The sequence below is a fragment of the Phalacrocorax carbo genome, chromosome 1 (genome assembly GCF_963921805.1).
Source record: "Phalacrocorax carbo chromosome 1, bPhaCar2.1, whole genome shotgun sequence".
Classification (NCBI taxonomy): domain Eukaryota; kingdom Metazoa; phylum Chordata; class Aves; order Suliformes; family Phalacrocoracidae; genus Phalacrocorax; species Phalacrocorax carbo.
Window position 1 is genome coordinate 23630510 of NC_087513.1, and position 23010 is coordinate 23653519.

General features: G+C 36.4%; 1 protein-coding gene across 3 annotated transcripts in view; it reads left to right on the forward strand.

Moving 5' to 3' along the window:
- Positions 1-23010, forward strand: part of GRM8 (glutamate metabotropic receptor 8) — a 355863-nt gene that overhangs the window by 202988 nt on the left and 129865 nt on the right. For all 3 annotated transcript variants that reach the window (XM_064446155.1, XM_064446172.1, XM_064446165.1), the window contains exon 7: positions 12108-12308. In XM_064446155.1, the coding sequence (XP_064302225.1) occupies positions 12108-12308 (201 nt within the window). The remainder of the gene's footprint in view (positions 1-12107; positions 12309-23010) is intronic.

Below are 23010 nucleotides of genomic sequence, written 5' to 3' on the forward strand. Positions count from 1 at the left end.
ACATGGCACCTCAGGGCATGGTTTAGGAAGCATGGTGGTATTGGGTTGATGGTTGGACTTGATGATCTTAGAGGACCCTTCCAACCTTAATGATTCTATGATTCTATGGTATTTCACCACCTCCAGAAAATCACATAGGTTTACTTTGATAGTAGTGCATTATAAAATTATAGCCTATAGAAATTCAAAGGTCTTGAACCCATATTTTCCATTCTGACCATCGAAAAATTGCCTTTTGCCTTAGAGAAAATTGAAAAATGAAAACAAGAGAAGTATTTAATTTTCTATGACACTCTAGTGTTTTTTCCTACTGGTTACACCAAGTGAAATCAGCTATTTCTTTCCTCATCATGCCCTACTTCTTGCAGTGTGATGGGACCATTATAATGGGACACAGGAAGAAAAGACAGTGGATAGGACAAATGGAAAAGTTAATGCAACTTTTTCTTCAGCTTTTAATATTGTAAAAAGTTACTATTGCATCTTTTATATGTCTAAATTGGTAGTTGTCCCTTTCCCGCTAAAAGCATTCTTTCTTTCCCTTCCTTTTTTTTTTTTTGCAGATGAAAAAAATCCTCCCACTGTTTCTCCCTGAAAAAACCCACTTTATTTCCACATATGAACTCTGTCATGAGTACTTTATATTGTCCAGCTCCAAAAACTTCCTCTTGGAAGTCTGATACTGTGAATACAGACCTAGAAGTAACTAAGCGTGAAATTATTTTAAGATTTATTACTACATTTATTTTCATTTCACATTGGTTTTCATTGCATTTGTCTTGAAATCTTTTTGCATAATTGTCTCCTTAGCAGTAACATGGCAGCCCTGTGAATCCAAATATAAACTATATTCTCATAGCTATAGTCAGTCCTTGCAACCACTGTAAGAAAACGTAACTGAATTTTTGTTCTGCTGAATCTGAGTCTCTATCCCCATAGTAGCTGACTAAACAGTAGACAGTATGAGAGATACTGTTTTATACTAGCAATAGGCGTCATCTGAGGACTGCAAAGTTGTCACATAGACCTGCAGCAAAATGTGATGAAAGATCACTGGGGTGATGACAGAGTAAGCAAACGAAAATAATGCAGACCACTGAGGGTGTGCAGGAAGGGTGGCATGAGTGAGCCGTTGGCTGAGGGAGTCTCAGGGTTAAGGGAGCAACACCTGGGAGTGAGAGGAGTACGTGGGGATCTCCACTGGAAATGCTGGACACTGCAATGAGTTTATCCAAGGCTTGACAAAAGGGATATTTTGTTCATTGGACTCTGTTTACATTCAAGATTAGCAAAAGAATCATCCTTTTTTTTTTTTTTGTTGGGATGTATCTTGCATAATACTAGTTCTCTAGGAGTTAGCTATGTAGTCGGAGCTAGTCACACAAGAAAGTCTGCTCAGAAGACAAATGTAGCCCATTTTCTTAAATGCTTATTTTCAGAGAGGGTGAGTGAGTGTTCTCCTCAGAAACAGAAGAAGCTTTCTTTAGGTTAGACAATTAACTGTTAGATCACTAAAGCTGCATGAGATGCATCCTGCCTAAGCAACTAGCTGCAAGGAAATACCACAAGCTGAAGAAAGACCCCTTTCAGGAGCAACCAAAATTATTCAATACTTGATGTGAAATCATGACATCAAAACAGTCTGATTGGGAATTCAGAGTACATTCCAAATCTATATTTAAATTCTCTGCATAAAAAAGCTACCAAATATTCATTGCAAAAATGACCCTGATGGGATGTTGCTGCCCTGTAGCTTTGCAGACTTCAAGCCAAGCCAGACCAAACGTCCATCACACATGGTCCTCATTTGATGCAGGAGCAGATAATTCAACCCAGCTCTCTGATATCAGAGAAGGGGTCCCTACGTAAAGCTCTTTCCATCAGCTCAGCTGAAGAGGCCTTAAATTCCTACAGAAGGATTAGTAACAGGCGATGAAAGGGGCATAATAAAATCTCAAACTGATACTTATCTTTTCTTTGGTAAATAGCTATGAACTCTTTGCATCCTAAATTAGTCTGCTTTTGTGGAGCTTCTCATCAAACTAGAGGAAAATGCTTAAACTGCTGATAGGTAGTCATTAATATAACTGTTCAGTTGTTGCAATATTTTTGGTAAAGTCTTGCTGTACCTTAATTCTTTAGTCTCCAGATAGACTCATACCAAATAGTGACCACAAATTCTTAAGGAAGTGATGTGCTTGGATACCTCTATGTCTGTGTATACTTCCAACAAATGCTCTCCAATTAGAAGAAAGGTATTTCTTAAGCAGGATCTCAGTCAAGTTTTTAACTAAAAATAATACTTCTGAGGACAAAAGTCCCTTGAGTTTCTGATCTGAATCTTAAACTAAAAGCTCTCTCAACCAATAAGCAGAGGAAAGGATTTTTATACATACTGTTGCTATGCGTTGAAGGTCCTCAGAGATTAAATGCTAACAGACAATGAATAAATTCAGTTCCTGTACTGAATCTTTCCTCTTGCTCATAGCCATTCCTATAGGCTTTGTAGTTATACACTGAAGTCTGCATTAGAAGTACTTGCAGCCTGTGGGGTCTGAGAGTGATATCAGTTCTTTCCACCTATGTGACTGGACCAGTACACTAGCGATTTCTTCCCATAGTTAGACATTTCCCAAGGGTAATCTGTTAGAAAATGTAGGTTCTGTCTATGTACCCACCCTGAGCTCTGAAAAAGATGCCTCTCTTCTTGATTGGTTTTAAAATTGAGAAATTTAGCAAAATATTTGGTTGTCAATTCATGCTAACACTCCCCTGTATATTGACACTATTCTGAGACATAAAGAAACATGGGATTTCTCAAAAATTTTGCGTTCTTGCTTATTATACGTACCTAAAGGAGTGCGCTAGGCTACCAGGGTGCAGGACTGAATTGCTTAGCGTGTCTGTGGATCCCAGTTATGAAATGAACAGGATATACAGCTGTGGCAAATTTTCACAGACTTTATAGAAGTTGAAGTGGGATGGAGACTGGTGAATGCTTCTATGTTATTGCGTTCTTTTATCTGCTATTATTAATAAAAACATTTGTATTTATTGGTACAGAAATTCAAGGTAGAGTCAAAAAGGCTGACCTAACTTTGAGAGTTAAAGTTTGAAGAACATTTAAAATGTGTTTGATCAAGTAGTTCTTAGATCTCTGTGTTAACGAACAGTAAACAAATGTTCTTTTATCTTCATGTTATTTTGTTCAGAAAGCTCAAATAAAACTTTTGACACAGTTTAATTATGACAAACATACCTCTTTTTATAACGTAGTTAAGACAATTTTTCCTGTACCATTTTGATTTGGTCAAAAATCATTAAAAATCATTCCTCATACACAAATCAAGCTGACCACTTCTGAAGCTGAAATTCCCTATTTTTGTAGAATTTAGGGGATGGTAATTAATGACAAACCTCATGTTTTTACATCTGACACTGAATTTTGTTTGTTACTATATACTGATATATATAGATTAAAATCTTAAATCTGACAAATATGAAAATTGAAATTACTTCTGCATTAGATTTTTATTTTTATAAGTAAAACAGCACAGATCTAATTAGAAAACCTTAGTAAGATAGAATCAAATCAACTGCATTCCTTTAGTACATACTAAAACTAGAAATACAGAGGAATACAGAGCAATGCAAGGGACACTGGATCACCAACTTCTAGATGATACCAGACTTGCAGAAGTATAAGACTCAAGCTAAAGTGAGATGTGAATCTCTGACTTCAAAGTCTTTTCTAAAACAAAAACAGAAGCAGCAAGGGGGGACTTGAGTGATACTTAAATTACTATATAAATACTTAGGAAACATGCAAAATGCATGGAATGAATTATGAAGAAAGCTTTGTAAAATTTGTGGTTTGGTCTCTGGCATCAAACCTGGAGAAAATCTAACAAAAACCTGTTATGATGTCAGATTTATTAATTGCCGTGTATCCTTGCTTAGTAATGCAATAATCTCCCACTTCTTTAAACTCCTACAGTGTTGTCTTTTTCTCTGCAGCTATTTCTGGAGTGGGTATGTGCTCTCAGGTTGTCAGATGTATCGTAGCTAGCAAGCAAACCAGTATAGGTGAACAGATATCTGCCACAGCACGATATTTAGAGGGCAAGAATCTTCTGGCAGTAACACTGGTAATGCTCTGTCTGCAGTTTCAAAGCTGCAACCTGTGGATAACAAGGACATATAACGTTTTAAAATGTTATACCCAGCTTCAAGTTTTGTCCATACTAACTAATATATTCCTACACAGACAATTCTACTGATATTGACAAGGGATATGCCTGAAAGAAATATTGCTTATTCCACTCTATTTTTGATACACCTTTTCTTTTAAATGCAAGGTGTGGTTCTTAGTGTGGTTGGCAGAAACCTTATGAAACGGTGTCTCCTTGTTATATGAATGCAGTCGTTACTGTTTAGCCTAACATACACACCACAGCAAATCTTGCCTCAACAATACTGCTGCTGTTAGATGCAGTAGTCTCAGGTTTAAAATGTTTGAGAGTTCTGAATACCCGTATTCTCCAACTCTATCCCCTGCTTCAAGGAGCTATAATTAAACAATGTGAAGATATTAACTAGAAAAGGGAAAGTTTTGCCCTCTGATAACAACATTCAAACTGTTGTTAGGGTCTCTCTCAAAGCCAGGAATAAGGAAAAGAAAAGTATTCTATTAGCAATGCAACTTCAGTTTGTTTATCTGAGAGAAAACACTCTAGTAAATGTCACATATAGTAGTAGGAACAAAACCCCTCAATATGACTAGAATAATGGTTTAATTCCACTTTGATATATACTATTGTGTGTTTGTTAGAAGTGTTTTGCTGAAACAAATATCTGATTTACTGTGAAGGTCAGGAGAAATGTTGTGGTATTTCCAATGAAAAATATTTGTGAGTAGAGATGGAATTTTTAAGGTATTTCATTTAAAGAGCCAGGCAATCAAAAAAGCTACTTTCTCATTTATGGTGATGTTAAAGTGAAAATTATTGAAACATATTCACTTATGTGATATGTTATTCTTGCTGATTTCTGTTTGAAAAGTGTTTTAAAAATGTGAGGTTTCAGCCCAGTCCTGGGTAGGAAGTGTTTTAAAATCTCCTCATTTTTCTAGGCATTGAAAAACTGTTTCTTTCTCAGACTTTTGCTAATTGGTCTTGCTGTCTTGTTTTCTTTTCTTTTTTTTTTTTTTTGTAAGTTAGTGTAAAGAGGCATAACCCCAGAAAAATTACCTCAAGTGCCAGTTCGTTAAACCACAAAACTACATCTGTCAGTTGTTGGAGAAGAGTAGACAATCAGACTGCTTCATTTCACTATCATTGCTTCTATATTCTCTATTTTCTTTTTGGAATGGCAGAGAAAATTGATATAATCCTTAACTTTCCCTCTGAATTGCTTCCTAAACTGACACCATACTATTATAGAGAAGCCACAGATTTTGTGATGCTCTCTGTGAAGTCACTCATGCACAAAACAAGCATCATAGTTACCATGCAGCTATTAGAAAACTCAACTCCCCCACCATAAAAGTATATCATCCCGTTAAGTTTGAGTAACAGAAGATGATGATCTCTACTGCATTATTTGTTCAGACAGAGCAAACCCTATAATGTGTGAGGAGAACAGCTGAATAATCGGGAAGACTTCAATGGGAGCAACATATGCTCCTGGTGCTTCCTGCTGAGACTGCCGAAACGGCTTACAGTTACAGATGCCAACTTTCTGAGGAAAAAACTGTTGCTGCAAAGATAGGAAGTTCTAACCAATTCTGACAAATAGAGGATTATCATGCCTGGGCTGAAGAGTAGTGGGAGCCTGCTTAAAAATTATTGTGATTTAGTTGTGATTGTGATTGTCGTGCACAGAGTGATCAATCTCAACACCAAAATATTTATCACAGAATCACAGGTTGGAAGGGACCTCAGGGATCATCTAGCCCAACCGTTCTAGGAAGAGCGCGGTCTAGACAAGATGGCCCAGCACCCTGTCCAGATGACTCTTGAAGGTGTCCAACGTGGCTGAGTCAACTGCTTCCCTGGGGAGATTATTCCAATGGTTGACTGTCCTCTCAGTAGAAAAATTTTCCTCTCGTGTCCAATTGGAATCTCCCCAAGAGCAACTTGTGTCCATTCCCCCTTGTCCTCTCCATGTGACTCCTTGTAAAAAGAGAGTCTCCATCTTCTTTGTAGCTACCCCTTAAGTACTGGTGCATGGTGATGAGATCCCCTCTGAGCCTCCTTTTCTCAAGGCAGAACAAACCCAGTTCTCTCAGCCCATCCTCATATGGCAGCTTCCCAGTCCTTTGATCATCTTGGTGGCCCTTCTCTGGACCCCTTCCAGCCTGTCCACATCCTTTTTGCATAGCGGGGACCAGAACTGTACACAGTACTCCAGGTGTGGCCTGACAAGTGCTGAGTAGAGTGGGATGATGACTTCTTTCTCTCTGCTGGTGATGCCCGTTTTGATGCAACCCAGCATCCTGTTGGCCTTCTTGGCCGCAGCAGCACACTGTTCACTCATACTGAGCTTCCTGTCCACCAGGACCCCCAGGTCCCTTTCCACAGAGCTGCCCTCCAGCTGGGTGCATCCCAGTCTGTGCTGCACTCCCAGATTATGTTTTCCCAGGTGCATGACCTTACACTTCTCCTTGTTGAACTTCATAAGGTTCTTGTTGGCCCACTCTTCCAGCCTATCCAGATCTTCCTGCAGAGCAGCTCTCCCTTCTGGAGTGTCTACTTCCCCCCTGAACTTGGTGTCATCAGCAAACTTCATCAGGCTACACTTGGTCCTGTTATCCAGACCACTTATAAAGATATCAAATAAGTGCAGTTTAAGTAAAACTGTTTTGTGAGCCACATAATGGGGATAAATAATTTAGCAATGAGTAAAAAAATGTGAATTATAACTGTGAACTGAAAAAATGTTACTAGATACCCAAGATCCAGACTTGTCAAAACAGAATTTTGGGAAAAGAACCCCAAAGATTTACACAGATGCACCAACTGTCTTTAAGCAGTAATTATGCAGAAACATTTATATAACAAAGGCAGGTAAAGGAAAACAAATAAAATAGTTCTTCATGAGTAACCATTTTGCCTGTTATAATTTTCACAATACTTTTTATTGTAATTTTTCTCCCCTACTTCGTGTTTCTTATCCTCCCACCATTACCCCAGAAAGATTTTCCCCCTTATTTAGAGCACAGTCCATAAAAGAGCTGATTTGTCACTCAGCGCATAAGAGAGGGGACAGAGAGACAGAAGAGTGGATGGAGATGTGGAAAGGAGGGAGGAATACAAGCTCTCAGAAAGGAATCTTTCCTTGCTGTTGACAAATCCATGGTTAGGAGATTCCTGGCCCTCCTGCAGTCAGACTTCTGTCACTGCTAAGCCAATGGTTCACGTTGCTGTTCCCCAGCTGAAGGACAAGACTTGCAATTCTTGGGTGTTTTTTTTTAAGCTGTTTTTTTCCCCGGTAAATACTGATTTTGGCCAAAATTACCAGCCATAAGAGATCTACATGGAGATCTAGTTATGTATTTCTACTTGTCTCTGACTGCACTATCTTTCTAAGCTTGGAACATGAGCTTATGAGTATTCTGCCAAAATTAGGATCCTATTCCCATGCACACTGCATCCCCATATCAGATATCTCTATTCTTCTAAACTGTGTACCCTCACTCCTGTGTCCCAAAGCTATCTAGTGCCCAAAACCTTTCTCAAACTGTGCACCCTCACAACATTGTTCCAATCTGAAAGTCTAACCAACTGTTGTATACAAGGTCCCTGACTTCAGCCTTTGGTCTTGAAGTACCATAAATTAAGATTTTAACTAGATATATGGGATGGATTCTTGAAACTATAGAAATAGCCATGAGAAATAATATAGGCTGCACATTTACATAAATTGCTTTCAATAACGCTAAATGGGAAGAGAAAGACTTGTGAAACAGTAGGAATGGGATTGCTGAGAAATGTTAGGTGAACCAGCAGTTTCCAGAAACAGGGCAGTTAAATAAATGGGTATTTTTTCCCTATATTACAAATTACAAAACAGGTATATCCATTTGCCTTATTTAGGATCTTTTATATTCTTAAGAGAATAATAAATAGCAACTCTGCTCTGAAGTTTTCCTATTGCCATGGACTTAAATGTGTGCAGAAATTACTTCTACATATGCTTTAAGATCATCATTAAGAACATGGTTTCTAAAACTCAGGTGAATTTTGCCGCATTTATCACCTAGCAGATTAGTCCCCTGATGGTGAGATCAGCAAATTAAGTTTTGATTGATAGTTGTTTGTATCCCACAGGTGATATCATCACCCATGTGTGAATTCATTATCTTAGCTATATTACATTAATCTTTATTTACTTACTGTATGCTGTTATTAAGTTTTTAATTAAGATACATTTTAATTTATTGTTGTATCTTGATTATGATCCCTGAATTCTCCTGATTCCCAGTTCATACCTTGGGAACTGACAATGTTACCTGCTTCCTCTTCCCTCCCTCCCTTCCCTCCCTACCCAGCCTGGGTAGTCCCAGCCATATACCTTATCCACCTAATCCATATCCTACCTTACTATTGTTATGCCCCTTATCTTTCCCTGTCATAGGTAACTTCCACTATCCTGAGCAGGATGCCCAATTTTTCCTGCAGCACAGGAACTACAGGAACAAAGGGGGAAATGATTAGAAGGTATGGAGGCAATCGGTCCTGCAACAGACCAGCCTGTCACTCTTGCTCAGGAAGTGCAAGGGTAGCTGTAGCAACTCTTTCACATGTACAGGCTCTTACAGGATCATCCCTCTTCTCACTCTAGGGTTCCCAAAAGAGATTTCAAATGGAAGAAGCCAGGAACAGCTGACACTTTTCCTGGATGAGTGTTACACCTCTCATAGCTCTTCTCTAGCCCAAGATGATAACATTGGTACATGTCCCTATGTATTTTCTCCATTGGTTGGGGAAAATCTTGACATCTTGCTGAAATTCCCCACAAGCTTGCACTTCAAAACAGCTGGGTTGGAAGACCTGCTGGAAAGCATCATAGCACATTTCCCTGAGTTTCTTTTGTTTGGAGATCAGAACAGGGAGGGACAACGTGAGCCCAGTTCTTGTCTCAGTTCTTGACGCACCACACTCAGACAATACTGATATCAAGGGCCCTGGTTCAAGAGTTGGGAACATCTTCTCACTCTTTTTGATAATGACACAGCCTAAGTAATTTTTTTACAGAGGAAAGACTGTAGGATGAAAAATTGAAGTGATCATTAAGAAAGCATTAAAACATTTCTATTATGATATACAAAGCATATACTCTTTCAAGTCTCCATTGTGTGTAGAAACATGCCTTGTAGAGCTCAACCTATAAATGAAACTGTTGTTACTTGATATACAAGTGTGAAGAAAAATTATAATCATGTCTTCCAAACATGTAATATTATCTCTGTAGTAGCTGACCATATTTATGGCTTAGACAATGTGCATCATTTTACTGCTACACATTAAAATTTATTTAGGGCAGTGTAATGTAAATTACACTTGATGAGTTCTTGTAATCTTTATAAAATATTGGGTTTGATTTTTGAGAATTCTAGAAAGAGAAGATGAAGAGAAACCTCAAATAGAAAGACCACATAAACCAATTTATTGGGTTGCTTTAGTTATGCAAAGCACAAAGATCATTCTTGTCTATTGCCTTCTGGGTTTGAGAGGTTTAAAACTGATAATTCCATAGAATTATCTGTAAGGAAACACATTCAGTCCTAATAATTTTTTTTCTCTGTAATTTATATGATGAAGTATTTTATGATCACATATCTGTGAAGAGTAAAGGTAAAATGTTATGCTGTGGAAGAAACTTGTTGAAATCCTACGTGTGTTTAAATACAGTATAAGATAGGGGAGTGCAAGACTGATTTTTTTTTTCCTTTAAAAATCTGTACCACTTAGTACAATGCACTCTCATAAGTGTTTGCAACTTTTTTAGTGTTTTATGACTTAGCATTTATTATAGAAAATTATTCCCTTCTGCCTTTAACCAGTCCCCCACCTTTCAACATACACATCCATCCACCTGATGTCTGAGGGGAATTACCTTTTGCTTAGCAATGAAAACAGATACATGTCCTTCAAACTCCTCCTGTCCTGACCACCCTGTTTAGAGGATGAGGAAGCTTTTGCTGGCACATACAGGTTATTGGCTGTTGTGTGCCTGCAGGAGTTCTGTAAACCCTGTCCTTCACTTGCTGTCCAGCAGTCCTTAACAAGGCAGGAACAATTAAAGCAGGGATCCTGAGCTCTACCCATCACTTACTGTTGGAAGGTAGTTCCCAAGTGAAGTAAGTTAATAAAGTTACAATCTAATGAAGCCACATCTCTCTCATCCTTCATATTTTCTTTTATGTCTGGGAAATGCTTTGCAACTAATTGGGTAATTTTCAGCATGGGCAAGGAAAAGTTTTTCAGTTTGTTAATTTGCAGTATTTATTAATTATTTGTTAATTATGAGATAGCATGTCTTGAAAAGTGTCTATCAAGTTACTTGTAACAAATCACAAAGAAGAGTTAAATGCTGTCCTCTCCACATGGTTAGTACCTTTTCAAGAGGTAGTGATTTTACCTTTTTTTAACTAATCCGTGAAGAGAAATAAAATCACATCATGATTTTTCAAGGCTATCTATTGCTCCCAGTGCTCAGGGATGTTTAAAGCACAAAACACTACTGATTGTCAGATTACAAAGTTGTTCATATGTTATCATTGTAATGTGAGACGGTGGCACTGAAGTGCAGCAGGTAAATAGAAGAAGGGCTTCTGAGTAGACTCTGGGTTTGGGTTTTTTTTTTAATGTCATATGGGCTTGCATACATTGTCTACATCTTGCATACAGTATATTTTCAGGCATTAAAAAATAATTTTTAAAAAGTGGGATACAACAAAACTGATATTGAACTGATGAAACCCTGTGTTTAGAGATAAGAAAGAAACATTAAAAACAAGATGTAGAATGTTAAAATAAAAAATATGGGGCATAAAATTTTGGTTAATTTCTAAATAGTCTATGATAATGTGAATGGATTATTTTCAAACTGAATGAGTTGTTAACCTGGTAGACGACCTAGGTATTTAAACTTGGGTTCACTGGGACGATGGGAACTTGACTGCAGATTCCAGCAGGGCAGATTTCATGCTGAGATCTGCAGAGCCCTCTTTCACCTTGTAAATGAAGATTTTGAGCATTTGAAATCAGTGGCTGAATTCCTATATAGGACAAGTGATTTCGTGTTGGTTGCTACTTCAAATATAATTTTCCTGACCCTTATTTTTTAACTTTTCCCCTTAGTACTATTACCTATGAATGTAAAAGGTTCTTTGGATCTGGACATAGATAATTAACATGGGTAGTTCCCACAGAATCAAAATTTCAAAGCGTATTGACTTGCTCTGTATTCCCTCTGAAGGAAAAATGTCCATGTACGAAATAGCAGACAGTATACAGTTGTCGTGTGAAGCATAATTCACTAGTAAATACAGGAAAAAAAGTCTCAAAATAAGCACTTTTCAATATGGAGACAGATGGCCACATCACTTGGCAAGCATTCAGCTTTTTTCCCTGATGTGTTTAAATAATGTTTATCAAACAATAGACAGGGATAAAAACCAAGATAGCCTTAAATTTATCTAAAAGAGAATGGCAGGCTGCTGTAGAAGTGTCCTATAAATAACAATAAACAGCTGTTGAACGGAAGTCAATAAGGTAGAAAGAGAGTTTTTCTACTGGTGTAGAAATGCATATATCTATATTTCTTTTTCTTGTAATGAAATGTGCTGTCCTTTTTCCCAGCTGAGAACTCAACATACTGTTTATATACCTGGCACAGTGTACAATGATTAGAGGCAAAACCAGATGGCCGTATTTTCTGTGTCTTGTTTATTTAGGTGACAGTTAGGCGAGTCCTAACTTTACCTATCAATCTGACTGTAATTTTTTATGTTCTGCTGTGAATTTTTGCACGCACATACTCATGCACATACACCTACACGCGATGGAAATAAAAAGTGACTCTTTCTCTTTCTTCCTTAGGCTTAGAAAGAATTGCCAGAGATTCAGCCTATGAGCAAGAAGGAAAAGTTCAGTTTGTAATTGATGCAGTGTATTCCATGGCTTATGCACTACACAACATGCATAAAGATCTGTGTCCTGGATATATTGGTCTATGCCCGAGGATGAGCACAATTGATGGTAAAGAACTACTTAGCTATATCCGGGCAGTAAACTTTAATGGTAAGTTACATGTGCTCCTTTTCCCCACCTTTTTCTTATTTAAATGTTTCAGAAGTGACAAGATGTGTTTTCTTCTTTAGCTAGGGTGCTTTAAGGCACAGTGGAAAACTGGATTAGAAGCAGTTCTCATTTAATCAGAACTGTGAGTTTTTCCACCTGCTTTCAAACCCCAAGTGTATTTTTCATCTTAACATTAAGCTGCTCCCAAAAGAGGCAGATGTTTAAAATAAGAATCTGTCGAACAAAATATTCCAGTGAAAAGCTGCTATTATAGAAACAAGTTGAGAACTCATGCAGTCCTATTGACAGATTAAAATCTTTTGACAGAGGTTGCTTATGTGTTTGCAAGGGAACGAACTGAAAAAAATACCCTTCTGAAAATTGCCTTATTCTGAAATTACTGTTAACAGTTTCCTTACAAAAGTGAATAGTGAGGAGTTTGCTTTCAATTTGCATATTTAAATCTCAGTTAAAACACTCACTAGCAGTTCCAGCTTCTTTTTCATTTCATTGTTTTTGACTCAGTGATTTAGTAAGCTTTAACACAACTACAATATATATTTTTAAACAACACTACATACTATTCTGTGCAGCTGGGAACTGCCTGCTGGGGATATGTAGTTACAAGTGCTTATGCTGTTAACGGCAGAAGCCAATAAAGAACAGGGTTAATTTATGAACATAGAATTGAAAAGGCTAGAACATAATTGATGGTGAAATAAAGTTGCTGAAAACCTACATTACTTCATTAAATTCATAATAATTGCAGACTATATTACCATTATTTTACAAAGAAATTAAACCGTGTTCTTTGCTGTGTTTGGTTCATTTTTTTCCCTACTTGGTGATAATTCACGTACTAGACATGCCTTCTAACTATGCAGAGGGAAGCACTGTCTATCACAATTTATTCCAATGACCTCAGCTGCCAGCCTTTTTGAAAAAAGCACAAGGTCATTTTGAATTTAGCTTCCGAGTGGAAGCTTTTTTTTTGCTTTAGGTAATATACCAGACCATTTGGTTGATATGAATGTTGGCTGTAGTTCACAGTTTTTTCCTCTTCTAGAACTCTTTTCTTCAGATGCAATTTTCATGAAAAGGGAATCCCTGTCTCCAGGAATATAAAGATAGAAGGAGTTTAAATGATTCTTTAGTGATTTAAAGAAAACCCGAAGCAAAATATTTTGCTGGCAAATGGGAAATATTATGATGACAAAGGTAGGCAGCATATTGTAAGGTTTGCAGCAATAATTATTTACATTTCTAATAGATATTCTTCTGGGTCTGTGTTGTTAAAGCACAAAGAAAGTGATCTATTTTCATTTGGTGAGCATGAAAGTTTAGTGTAAAAAGATAAGCTGTACATTTTATATGAAACCTTTCTCTCCCTAGATTGTTGTATTTCATCAATACCTGTCATGACTTCTCTGCCTGACTAAGTATTGCAACAAGGGGAGATGAAAGAGTGCAATAAAGCACTCTGGACACTAATGAAAAAGTATCTGTTTTTGAACTAGTGATTTACAGAGAGGAAAAAAGAAAAAAAAATTCTGTGAGATTAACTTTTGTCCCATGGGATATGTTAACTCTTCCCTGCACTAGGCTAGTCCACATTATGTAGCGGTGTACCAATCTTTTGGGTGTGTTATATGCCCAAATATTTCCTCTTTTTTTTGTCATGCATTGGGAGGCATAAGCAAAGTACAGTCTTTAACCCTTTGCCTTTTCCTATTAATCTCAAGTTTCTGTTCCTCAGGGCAGCACTGCCACTCTGTCTGACTTGGTTTACAGAGGTGAATATTTACATAGATTGCTAGACCTCCTCTGCTGGGAGTTGACAATAGTGCTGTGTGTTGGTTTTGTTGTGCATCCTAGGTTCAATCATTAATAATGTAGTATATTAGAAGTGAACTGATACATGAAAAAGAAACCCTGGCTTTCACAGCCATTCAGGATAGCATTTTTCTGTCCTGACAACCACAGGATCACAGCATTGCTGAAATTGGCAGGGACCTCTGGAGATCACCTACTCCAACCTCCTGCTTAGATCAGTCAGCCAAATCAGGTTACTTAGGACCACGTCCAGCCAGGTTTTAAATATATACAAGGATGAAAATTCCTCCAAAATTCTTTCTGAGCAATCAGTTTCAATATTTGATCATCTTCAGTAAAAGTTTTCTCTTATGCTTAAACAACTTTTCCTGTGTTTTAGAATTAAGCCTCCTTTCTTCAAGATGACAATTTCTAATATAAAGAAGTAACTGGTATTTTTGAGGCAGGCAGTTTTTCTTTTTATTCAATATCAGTTTCCTAACATGATTCTCCCCTTACACATATTAAACCAACTTCTCACCTCTCTTAATTCAGTATATCCTTCTTAACCAAGGTAATAGTGAGTGGGTACAAGTCCAGTTAATATACTGTGACACTCAACTTAGTAGGTTTCACCTCACAAAGGATGCCCTGTATTATGAAGGACACCTGTCTGCCTTATGGAGGGTATTTACAAAGGGAAGAACACATACATATTTCTTGGACCATAGTTTATTAGAATAAGTTTTTGCTTTTGATTGCAATAATCACTTTGAAATGTGTTTATTTTTGTTTACTCTGTTTATTTTCATTTACAAACTATGAAGAATATGTGTTCCCCTGAGGGATTCTTTTGTGTAATATTCCATGACCCCTTCGTGACTGAAGGGTGATCATAACCACCAGCACACAACATACTGATGTAATTGATACGACATTTGTTTCTGCTTAGATATTTTTCTACCAGTTGTATGCTACATGCAGAAAACCTCACAGTTCAGCATGATTTTAAAGGGGATAGAATGTATTCATTTTTTGATAGGAATGAAGAAATTTATTTGTACATGAGAGTTGAGTTACAGCTGAGTGTAGCCTCCTCTTTTACTATTGCCTGTGTTTTTCTTAGGATAGCTAGCAAAGTATGGTGTCTAAAAACAAATGCTTTTCATTTACAATGGGCAGTTTGATCATTAATTTAATTTCATAGGAAAAGATACCTCTAACAGGTAGCTGGTATAGCCTATTGCTGTGTATATGGAAAGAGTTTTTAAACAACAGGAAAATATAAAGCCAGTGTGCTGAGATGTGGCATATTCAGTTCCCTATGTTCTTGGTGGTCACAGCTAGTAGACCATACCCGGCTTTTTCTGGCTATTTGATCAAAGAATACTTAGAGCTTTCAGAATTTTAATGGTCCTGCTTATCTTTCTTTTTCCCAGGCAAAAAGTGTATGTTGTTGTCACTCTATGGTGTTCTTATTTCAACAAAGGTGCCACATTTGAAAGATTTTCCGGTTTTTGTATCCAAAGAAAATGAGGTATTTATGTGAAACTGCTGTTTCATATTTAAAGTTATGTAAAGCGCAGTTTTTCGGTTAATTAGGTGTATAAATGGTGATATGCGCAATAGCGTAATTGTGGCATGATTCAGTATGTTGTCCCAACACATTGCTCTAGTGTTCTCATTCGATTTAACTTCCTTATTCTTTCTACAAAATAAGCAGATGTTTTCTAAGAGTTTTTACCCTGGCATGTGCTGAGCTTTTTATGAGACATGCTCTGCTGAATTCAACATAAGTACACATCATTGAACACAAACAGAACTTGAACATGCATTTGTGGTGGACGGAGGTGTTTCAAATGTGGTTTTGTTTTGGGTTTGTTTTTATGGAAAAGATTTATCTTTGTACTTCCTTCTGGACAAAGCAAGAAATGATGACAACGTGGATAAAGTGCTATTTCTTGGGTGGGAATAAAACACAAGGTGATAGGACTGATCAGTGCCGCCATCCCCAGTTGTCCCACAACAAGAATGAAGATCAAAATTTATAGTTAAATTCCAAGGATAAAGATCATTGCTTATATTGTACATAAAACATTTCATATAGGAGAAAGTTCACTCTTTCTATATATATATAGATGTATAGCTAGGATAAGGTAGCTGGTTTTTTGTCCATCTTTAGTCATATATTTGTATTTATATTTACTTTAACACACTGTAGTAGTTCCAGTGATAAATATCGAGAAAACATCACATATTGTAACACAATATGTTTACCGGTATTACAATATAAGTCTTTCACTTAATGTTAAACGTAAAGGCAGAACTTGACCTGTACTCTCATACATGCAAACAGACATTGTATTTATTCTGATGGGCTACTTATCCTATGGGTGAACAGGGATACTTGCTACTTTGACATATTTTTAGGTGAGCCTAGGTAAGTGAGAAGGGAGCAGAGAATAGGTGGAAGCACTGACTCCCTTCGGCTGTCAATGCTTAGATAAATGTCTGCTTCTGCCAGAGGTCACTGCAACATCAATTCCCCCTCCTGGTGAAAAGTAGACTCAGGAAATAAATTCTGAGTCTCTCTGTGCAACCTTTTCTCTGGTCTTCTCTGGGACAAAGTAAAGCAAGTATGTTGCTTGCTGGGAATTTATGACAAATCTACAATAACACTGGAACACGTTACCTGGAAAGGTTGTGGACTGTCTGTCTTTGGAGATATTAAAAACACGGCTGGACATGGGCAACCTGCTCTAGCTGAGCCTGCTCTAAGCAGAGGGGTTGGAGTAGGTGATCTCCAGAGGTCTCTTCCAACCTCAGCCCTAGCTGGACTCGAAAAAAAGTATTATCACTTACCCTCACTTTACAATATTAAATGAACATATGTTACCTTTACTCTATTCTGGAACTAATTTCATACTCTGAGTGGACTAGTAAGCTTTGCTGTTATTTGTTTTTTAGATATGTTAATTAAACGCCTTTGAGTAAAGATTAATTTTGGCTACACACACATAGACACACAGGCATGCTGCATTAACCCCATTTAAAAAACAAGTATACAAAATTTCATCCTGAAAGGGCAGAATGATACTAGAGAATGAGAACATAAAACCAGAAATGAGTAGGCAAATTCAAAATAAGGTGTCTACACTTGTAAACTAGAAATTAATGATCACTCTACATTGTAATATTTTTTTCTGAGAAAGCAGTATCTATAGAGGCCAGTTTTTAAAAAAATGAAGAATGGGGCTTCTTGCAGAGAATTTTGAACCCTCCAGAGAATCATTATTGTGGAATCAGCAGTTTACAAAAATCTTCTTCTGCTATCTTTTGAAGTTGCTAAGACAACAATCTGTGCAAAACTCTGCTGACTTAATATTCAGCTCAGACTGTTTTAAATGTTTTCTTGAAGAAAGCTGACACCTCTCTATTCTTCCACTGAATACAAAATTTGCATTCTCAAATCATTATTTATCATTAAAACAGAAGCTTTAAAAGCGTGTCCTTTGAGGCTGATAAGTTTTGACATTTTTTAAGGCATTAAGCACAATAGAACTAAATGTCCCACTTAAAACGTATTGGAGTTTTGCTCCCAACTCAGATTTTTAAAATCCAACTCTCAAGTCTATAACTACCAATAGAGAAAAAAAAAACTTTTTGAAATAGTTGAAGTTGGGCACATCTGTGATTTTTAAAGTTATGAGTCCTTATTGTCAGTTCATAATTTAGGAGTTTGTACTGTCAGAAACACTTAACATCATATGATGTCACTGGTACCTTATTCTGTTAGGGTTAAAAACTATCTAAGTGTAATGGGAGATAACAGCAAATGAGTAGATCAGATAGGGACAAACAAGATTAACAATGAGTTGAGATGGGCTACTCTGGTTTCACTAATCTGTACTCTGCTGAAGAAATAAAGATACTGCTTTCAGCTGCAGAAGTGGGAGTGGAAGGGGGAGTGTCTGCTGCCCTTTCATTAAGATCTGTGATGTTTGTTCTGTCATAGTTAATCACATGACATAATTCCATGTAATTTCTTTTAAAATCTTGGTGGTACAGAGGAATGTTTGAAAACATGGCTAAAGCTTAAAGTAACATAGACCTGAACTTATAAAAACACAGAATTCAAAAGAGTTCATTCTTTTCATGTACTTTTGTTGTGGCTTCAGAGGTGTCTAATTTGGCTTGTGAATTCACTGGGGCTATGGCAGACCATTTGTAATAAAGAATCCTAATGGCTAGTTTCCTGTACCTTTATGTTAAATTAAGAAAGGGGTGGTTACCTTTACTAATTTATTATTGAGGATGAGCTGGGAATGATTTAAAATAAGTTTTGCTTTCCATGCTGATTATTTTAATGGAATTAATCCAGGTGGCTATACAGGAAACTGAAACTGCACAGTGGTCTGAATCACTCGTAATGGGTTTAAGTAATGTATGGTTATAATGTGTACACGAGCAGGCAAAGCTTGGAACTGCTGTTATTCTTAGGTACCTCATGAATCCATGTCATTAAAACTAGAGATTATGAAAATGCTGGGTGTGAAATTAGAAGGTAGAGTCTAAAAGTAAGTGCAATTTATAGCTGTGCTCTTTCTTATGTACAGATCCTAAGTACTGATTAATTGAGCAGTATATATGCTTCACATAGAAAACTCATGATGTAGAACATGATTGAGGTCAATTCTCTGTTTTGAGGAACATTCATAAGGTATTTTAATAAATAATTTGTAAAGCAATTCTGCGGTGTTATTGAGCCCTTCAGATATCCTTATTTCCTTTATTAACAGGAAGAAGGTGTGCCACATATTTGGAAGAAAAGAATACCTTGATAAGCTTCCTAACTTAAATGTTTAAATTTAAAGTCTCCATTTAAATCTCTCAAATCATTTAAAAAAGTTTGTACAATTTATTAATTTTTCCATGTGTCAATTTACGATCCATTTGGTAAGACAACAATTCTGCATGCCAGCAGGACAGTCATGAGAGGAAATGAACTGGTTTTTAGTACCTCTGTAATGGATTAATATGAACCTTTTTCATTTTCCTACAACTTTTGCTTACAAAGTTAAATAGACACGTTAGAGAGAATATCAAGGGAAAAAAAGCAACAAGGATTTTATTAAGGGTCATTCATGTAAAAAGTTATCTAACTGGTAATGGCTGATAAGTGACAAACTCAAAAAATAGAGCATTTTTTCAGGAAGGTCACTGTCAGTGAAATTATCTTGACAAATCTTAGATTCTCTTATAAGGAGGAAAATAACCATTTCTCTATGTGAAAGGGAATGACAGTGAAATCAGGTAGACTTAATACTGTAAGGCAGGAATTACAGTGAGGAGAGAATAAATTTATAGTTATCAGACATTGCTGACTTCATCACACCACCCAATTTAGTTCTTCTACTCTAGGGAGATGGATTCAGCGGTAACCAACCAAGTTCAGATCTGTAGTCAAAGCAGTACTGCATTCAAGAGCAAGTTAGACATGTTAGAACTTGCCACCAGATGTGATCTTAAGCAAAACCAGGGAGAATCCAAGCAAACTAAACAAGACATCCAAGAGGAAAGTGATGGGATTCAGTTCATCCCTCACAGGCAAATAAGTTTCTCTCAGTTTCAGTAGCTGGTGAAGTTTAAAGTGTCTAGTTCTCCACATAGCTGATGGGAAAGGCTGATACCTCTAAAGGCAAGAACAAGCCTGTCCATTAGCATTTAGGCACCATAGCAACTCATCTACTTCTGTATATTTTTCTGCAAGGAGCTATGAGTCAGAGAGATTTTCTCAAAGGCTGGTTAAAGCATTTCTAATACTATGAAATATTAAATATGTTCAAGATAGTTTATCTTAGAAGCTTCCCTAATTTACTCCAGCAAAAGAAGCATTTGCTGTTATTCCTGAAGATTAAGGTATCCAATCATTTTCCCCACACAGGAGGTTATGTTCTATGCTGAACAGATTGGGCCCAAAATGTTGCTCCCCATAGTCCTAGCCAAATCTCACTTCTAAGCCTGAAATAAAATGGATTTGATGCACAAATTCCTGAGGCGTTCTGTTTTAAATAGAGGGGTTGTTTCTCTCAATTCTCCTGTTATCTCTGTCATCAAAATTGAACATTTGGTAATTAAAGGTAAAATAATTTGCAGTAAAGATTTTAGTTGCAATTCTGTGGATTCTGTGCATAGCACACTTACAAAATGATGATGGATTAGTGAGGTTTCCATATTAACATTTTTCAATTTGTGCGAATTTCTTTAGGTTATTAACTTTTATAATTACATTAGCATTTAATAAAGAAACATAGTTTGGAATATAGGAAATACAGGATACTCTTTATTATTAGTTACACTTGGAAACCTAAACTCTTTTAAGTCAAGCCATAGAAGCTACAGTGTCAGATAGATTTGAAAATGGTACTTCTCTCTATTACTTACAGCTCTATTAAAAAATTATCAGCTTGACTGGTACTCTACTTGAATAGAGTTTTATTTGCTGGTAGTTGAGCCATTTATGTAAAAGTAAGGTTATTAGAGGATACTCAGCTACATTTCAGAGTATGAAAATTTGAATGTGTTTTTAACTACTGTTAAAAACAGTACTGTAAAAACTGTATCAAAATTTACACACCACAGTTTCGTCCTTAGACCCACCAATTACAATGAGTGAGGCTTATTACCCAGTATGATTAACTTTGATGGTGATTTGCCTAAATTTTAGGAGTTCAGCTGAAATGTAAAAAGGTGTGGTACAACCCTACTGTGTTGAGTCAAAGAGAAGAGTTTTATGCCTTTGCACAGTTCTGGAAGGGAATTAGAAATATTTAATACAGCTGTGTTAACTCCGCTTTGAGATGAAAATGGTAGAACACTGGCGCTTGGTCCTTTCCCCAAACTTTTCATATTAGTCTGGGATCCAGATGTTCACTAAAGAAATAAAATAATTGACTCTTAAGTCTTTAATCCAAAGGAGACTGAAGCCATGTCCCTGAAGCATGCCTTAAACAAGTATAGGGCATGACTGGGAGGATATTCTTTAGTCTTGTTGTATTTGGGTCACTGTGCAGCTAAAAATGCAACACTTCCTAGAAGTCCTTTCCAAATAGACTCTCAATATCTTATCTTAGTAACACTAAGTGGCTATTAATTTACATAAAGCCATAGTTTTATTGTATTTTTATTCTAGTGAAAGCAGAATCGAAGCAGCTATAAATGTACAACTCCATATTTCTACCCAGCCAGCACTGAAACAGGAAACCTTAGTGCAGTACAGGATAAATTTTGTGGATTTGTTAGAGTTTTTTTTATTGTTGACCATACACAAAGGCAGACACTAACATCTGGATTATTTTTATTTTCATTCAGAAGATGAATTCCAAGATACCCTTAGGGATTAGAGCAATAAATCTGTATTATCTCCAAAGAGTTAGAGAAGTTAGCATCATTTTAAAACATTTTTTGCAAATAAACATTTTTTATCATTGTCTAAAAAGAAAACAAAACAAGACAAACCAAAACCAACCAACTTTAGTTAGAGGAAGAAACTATCAACATATTGACAGAGATTTAATATAAAGGAGAAAATCTAGGTTTAGAAAAAAAATTTTTTTAAAAATTAGAGTTTTCGTGTAATAATGATGGTTGATTATTCCATCAATCACTTTTATTTTCTTTCAATGAGCAATGAAAAGTTAGATGTTATGCTATCATGAAATGAATATCTTTCAAGTTCCTTATAGCATCCTTGCAATGTGTCAAATACAGCTTGATTAGGTAGCACACTGATTAAAAGAATTTTCACATAAATGGGAGTGACTAGTTAAGTCCATTCTTGCAAAACCCCAAAGTTTTGCACAGTTTTTCAAGCAATAGTTTTGTAATTTCTCTGTTCCTGCAGTACTTTTTTGCATTTGCAATTCTAGGTCTATGTAATCTACACATCTCCTTGTAGCTTCTTCCACTTGTTTTAACTTAAGACAAATAAAGATTCAAAACTGCTAAAGGCATTTGTAGTTAGAATTTAACACTATAACTGGCAGTAAAGAAGTAGAAATTTTGATCTATTCAACTGTTTAATTAATTAATTAAGGAAAAAAGGTTCTTAAAAGATGATTGCAATACATTTTTCATCTTTAATCTGTGATCTTGTCCTAAAAATACAATAACATGCAAATATCACAACACATAGAAATTTGTATTGATTATTATTGTCCAGATGTTGCCAGTGCCTGGAAGCATTAAAAACCACTGAGTCAATCTGAATGCTCTGAGATTATGAGTAGTTAGCTGCTTTGTTAATTTAGCTCACCCTTTTTATTTCACATTCTGAAATAGAACTATGTCATTCACTTGGCTGAAATATTTATTGAAAAGTAGGTGATATATAGTACCTGTTCATTAATAAGCTGAAAAAGGAAAATCCATTAGCTGACTAGGAAAATGGAGACAATTTTGTTTAGCAACACTAGGTTTATAAAGTTCCAACTGTAATGTAGTCAATAGATCATTTTCTGTTTATTTTAGTGGGTCTGGAATACTGGTGTTGATCAATTGTACTGGAAACCAACTGTAAAAAAGTAAGACACCATAACAATTTTAAAGAACTAGTGGAAAAAATAAGTTAAAACAAAAGCAAGGTCAGTTGGCAAGCAAACAGATAACGAAAAGGTTTGCAATTACAATTACATATTTTTGTTATGAGTATCATCTAATTACTTAGGTGTGGCCTCAAGTTTAGGTGTTGTGCTTGCTCTGTACGGGAAGACAGTTCCTAAGGGTTTGGAAAACATTGTAGTAACATAGCAGTTAGCCGACGTGCCTGGAGAACTCAGAACATCCTGAGTTTACAGATGCGCTGTCTGTCACATATGTTTCTTTTCAGGAA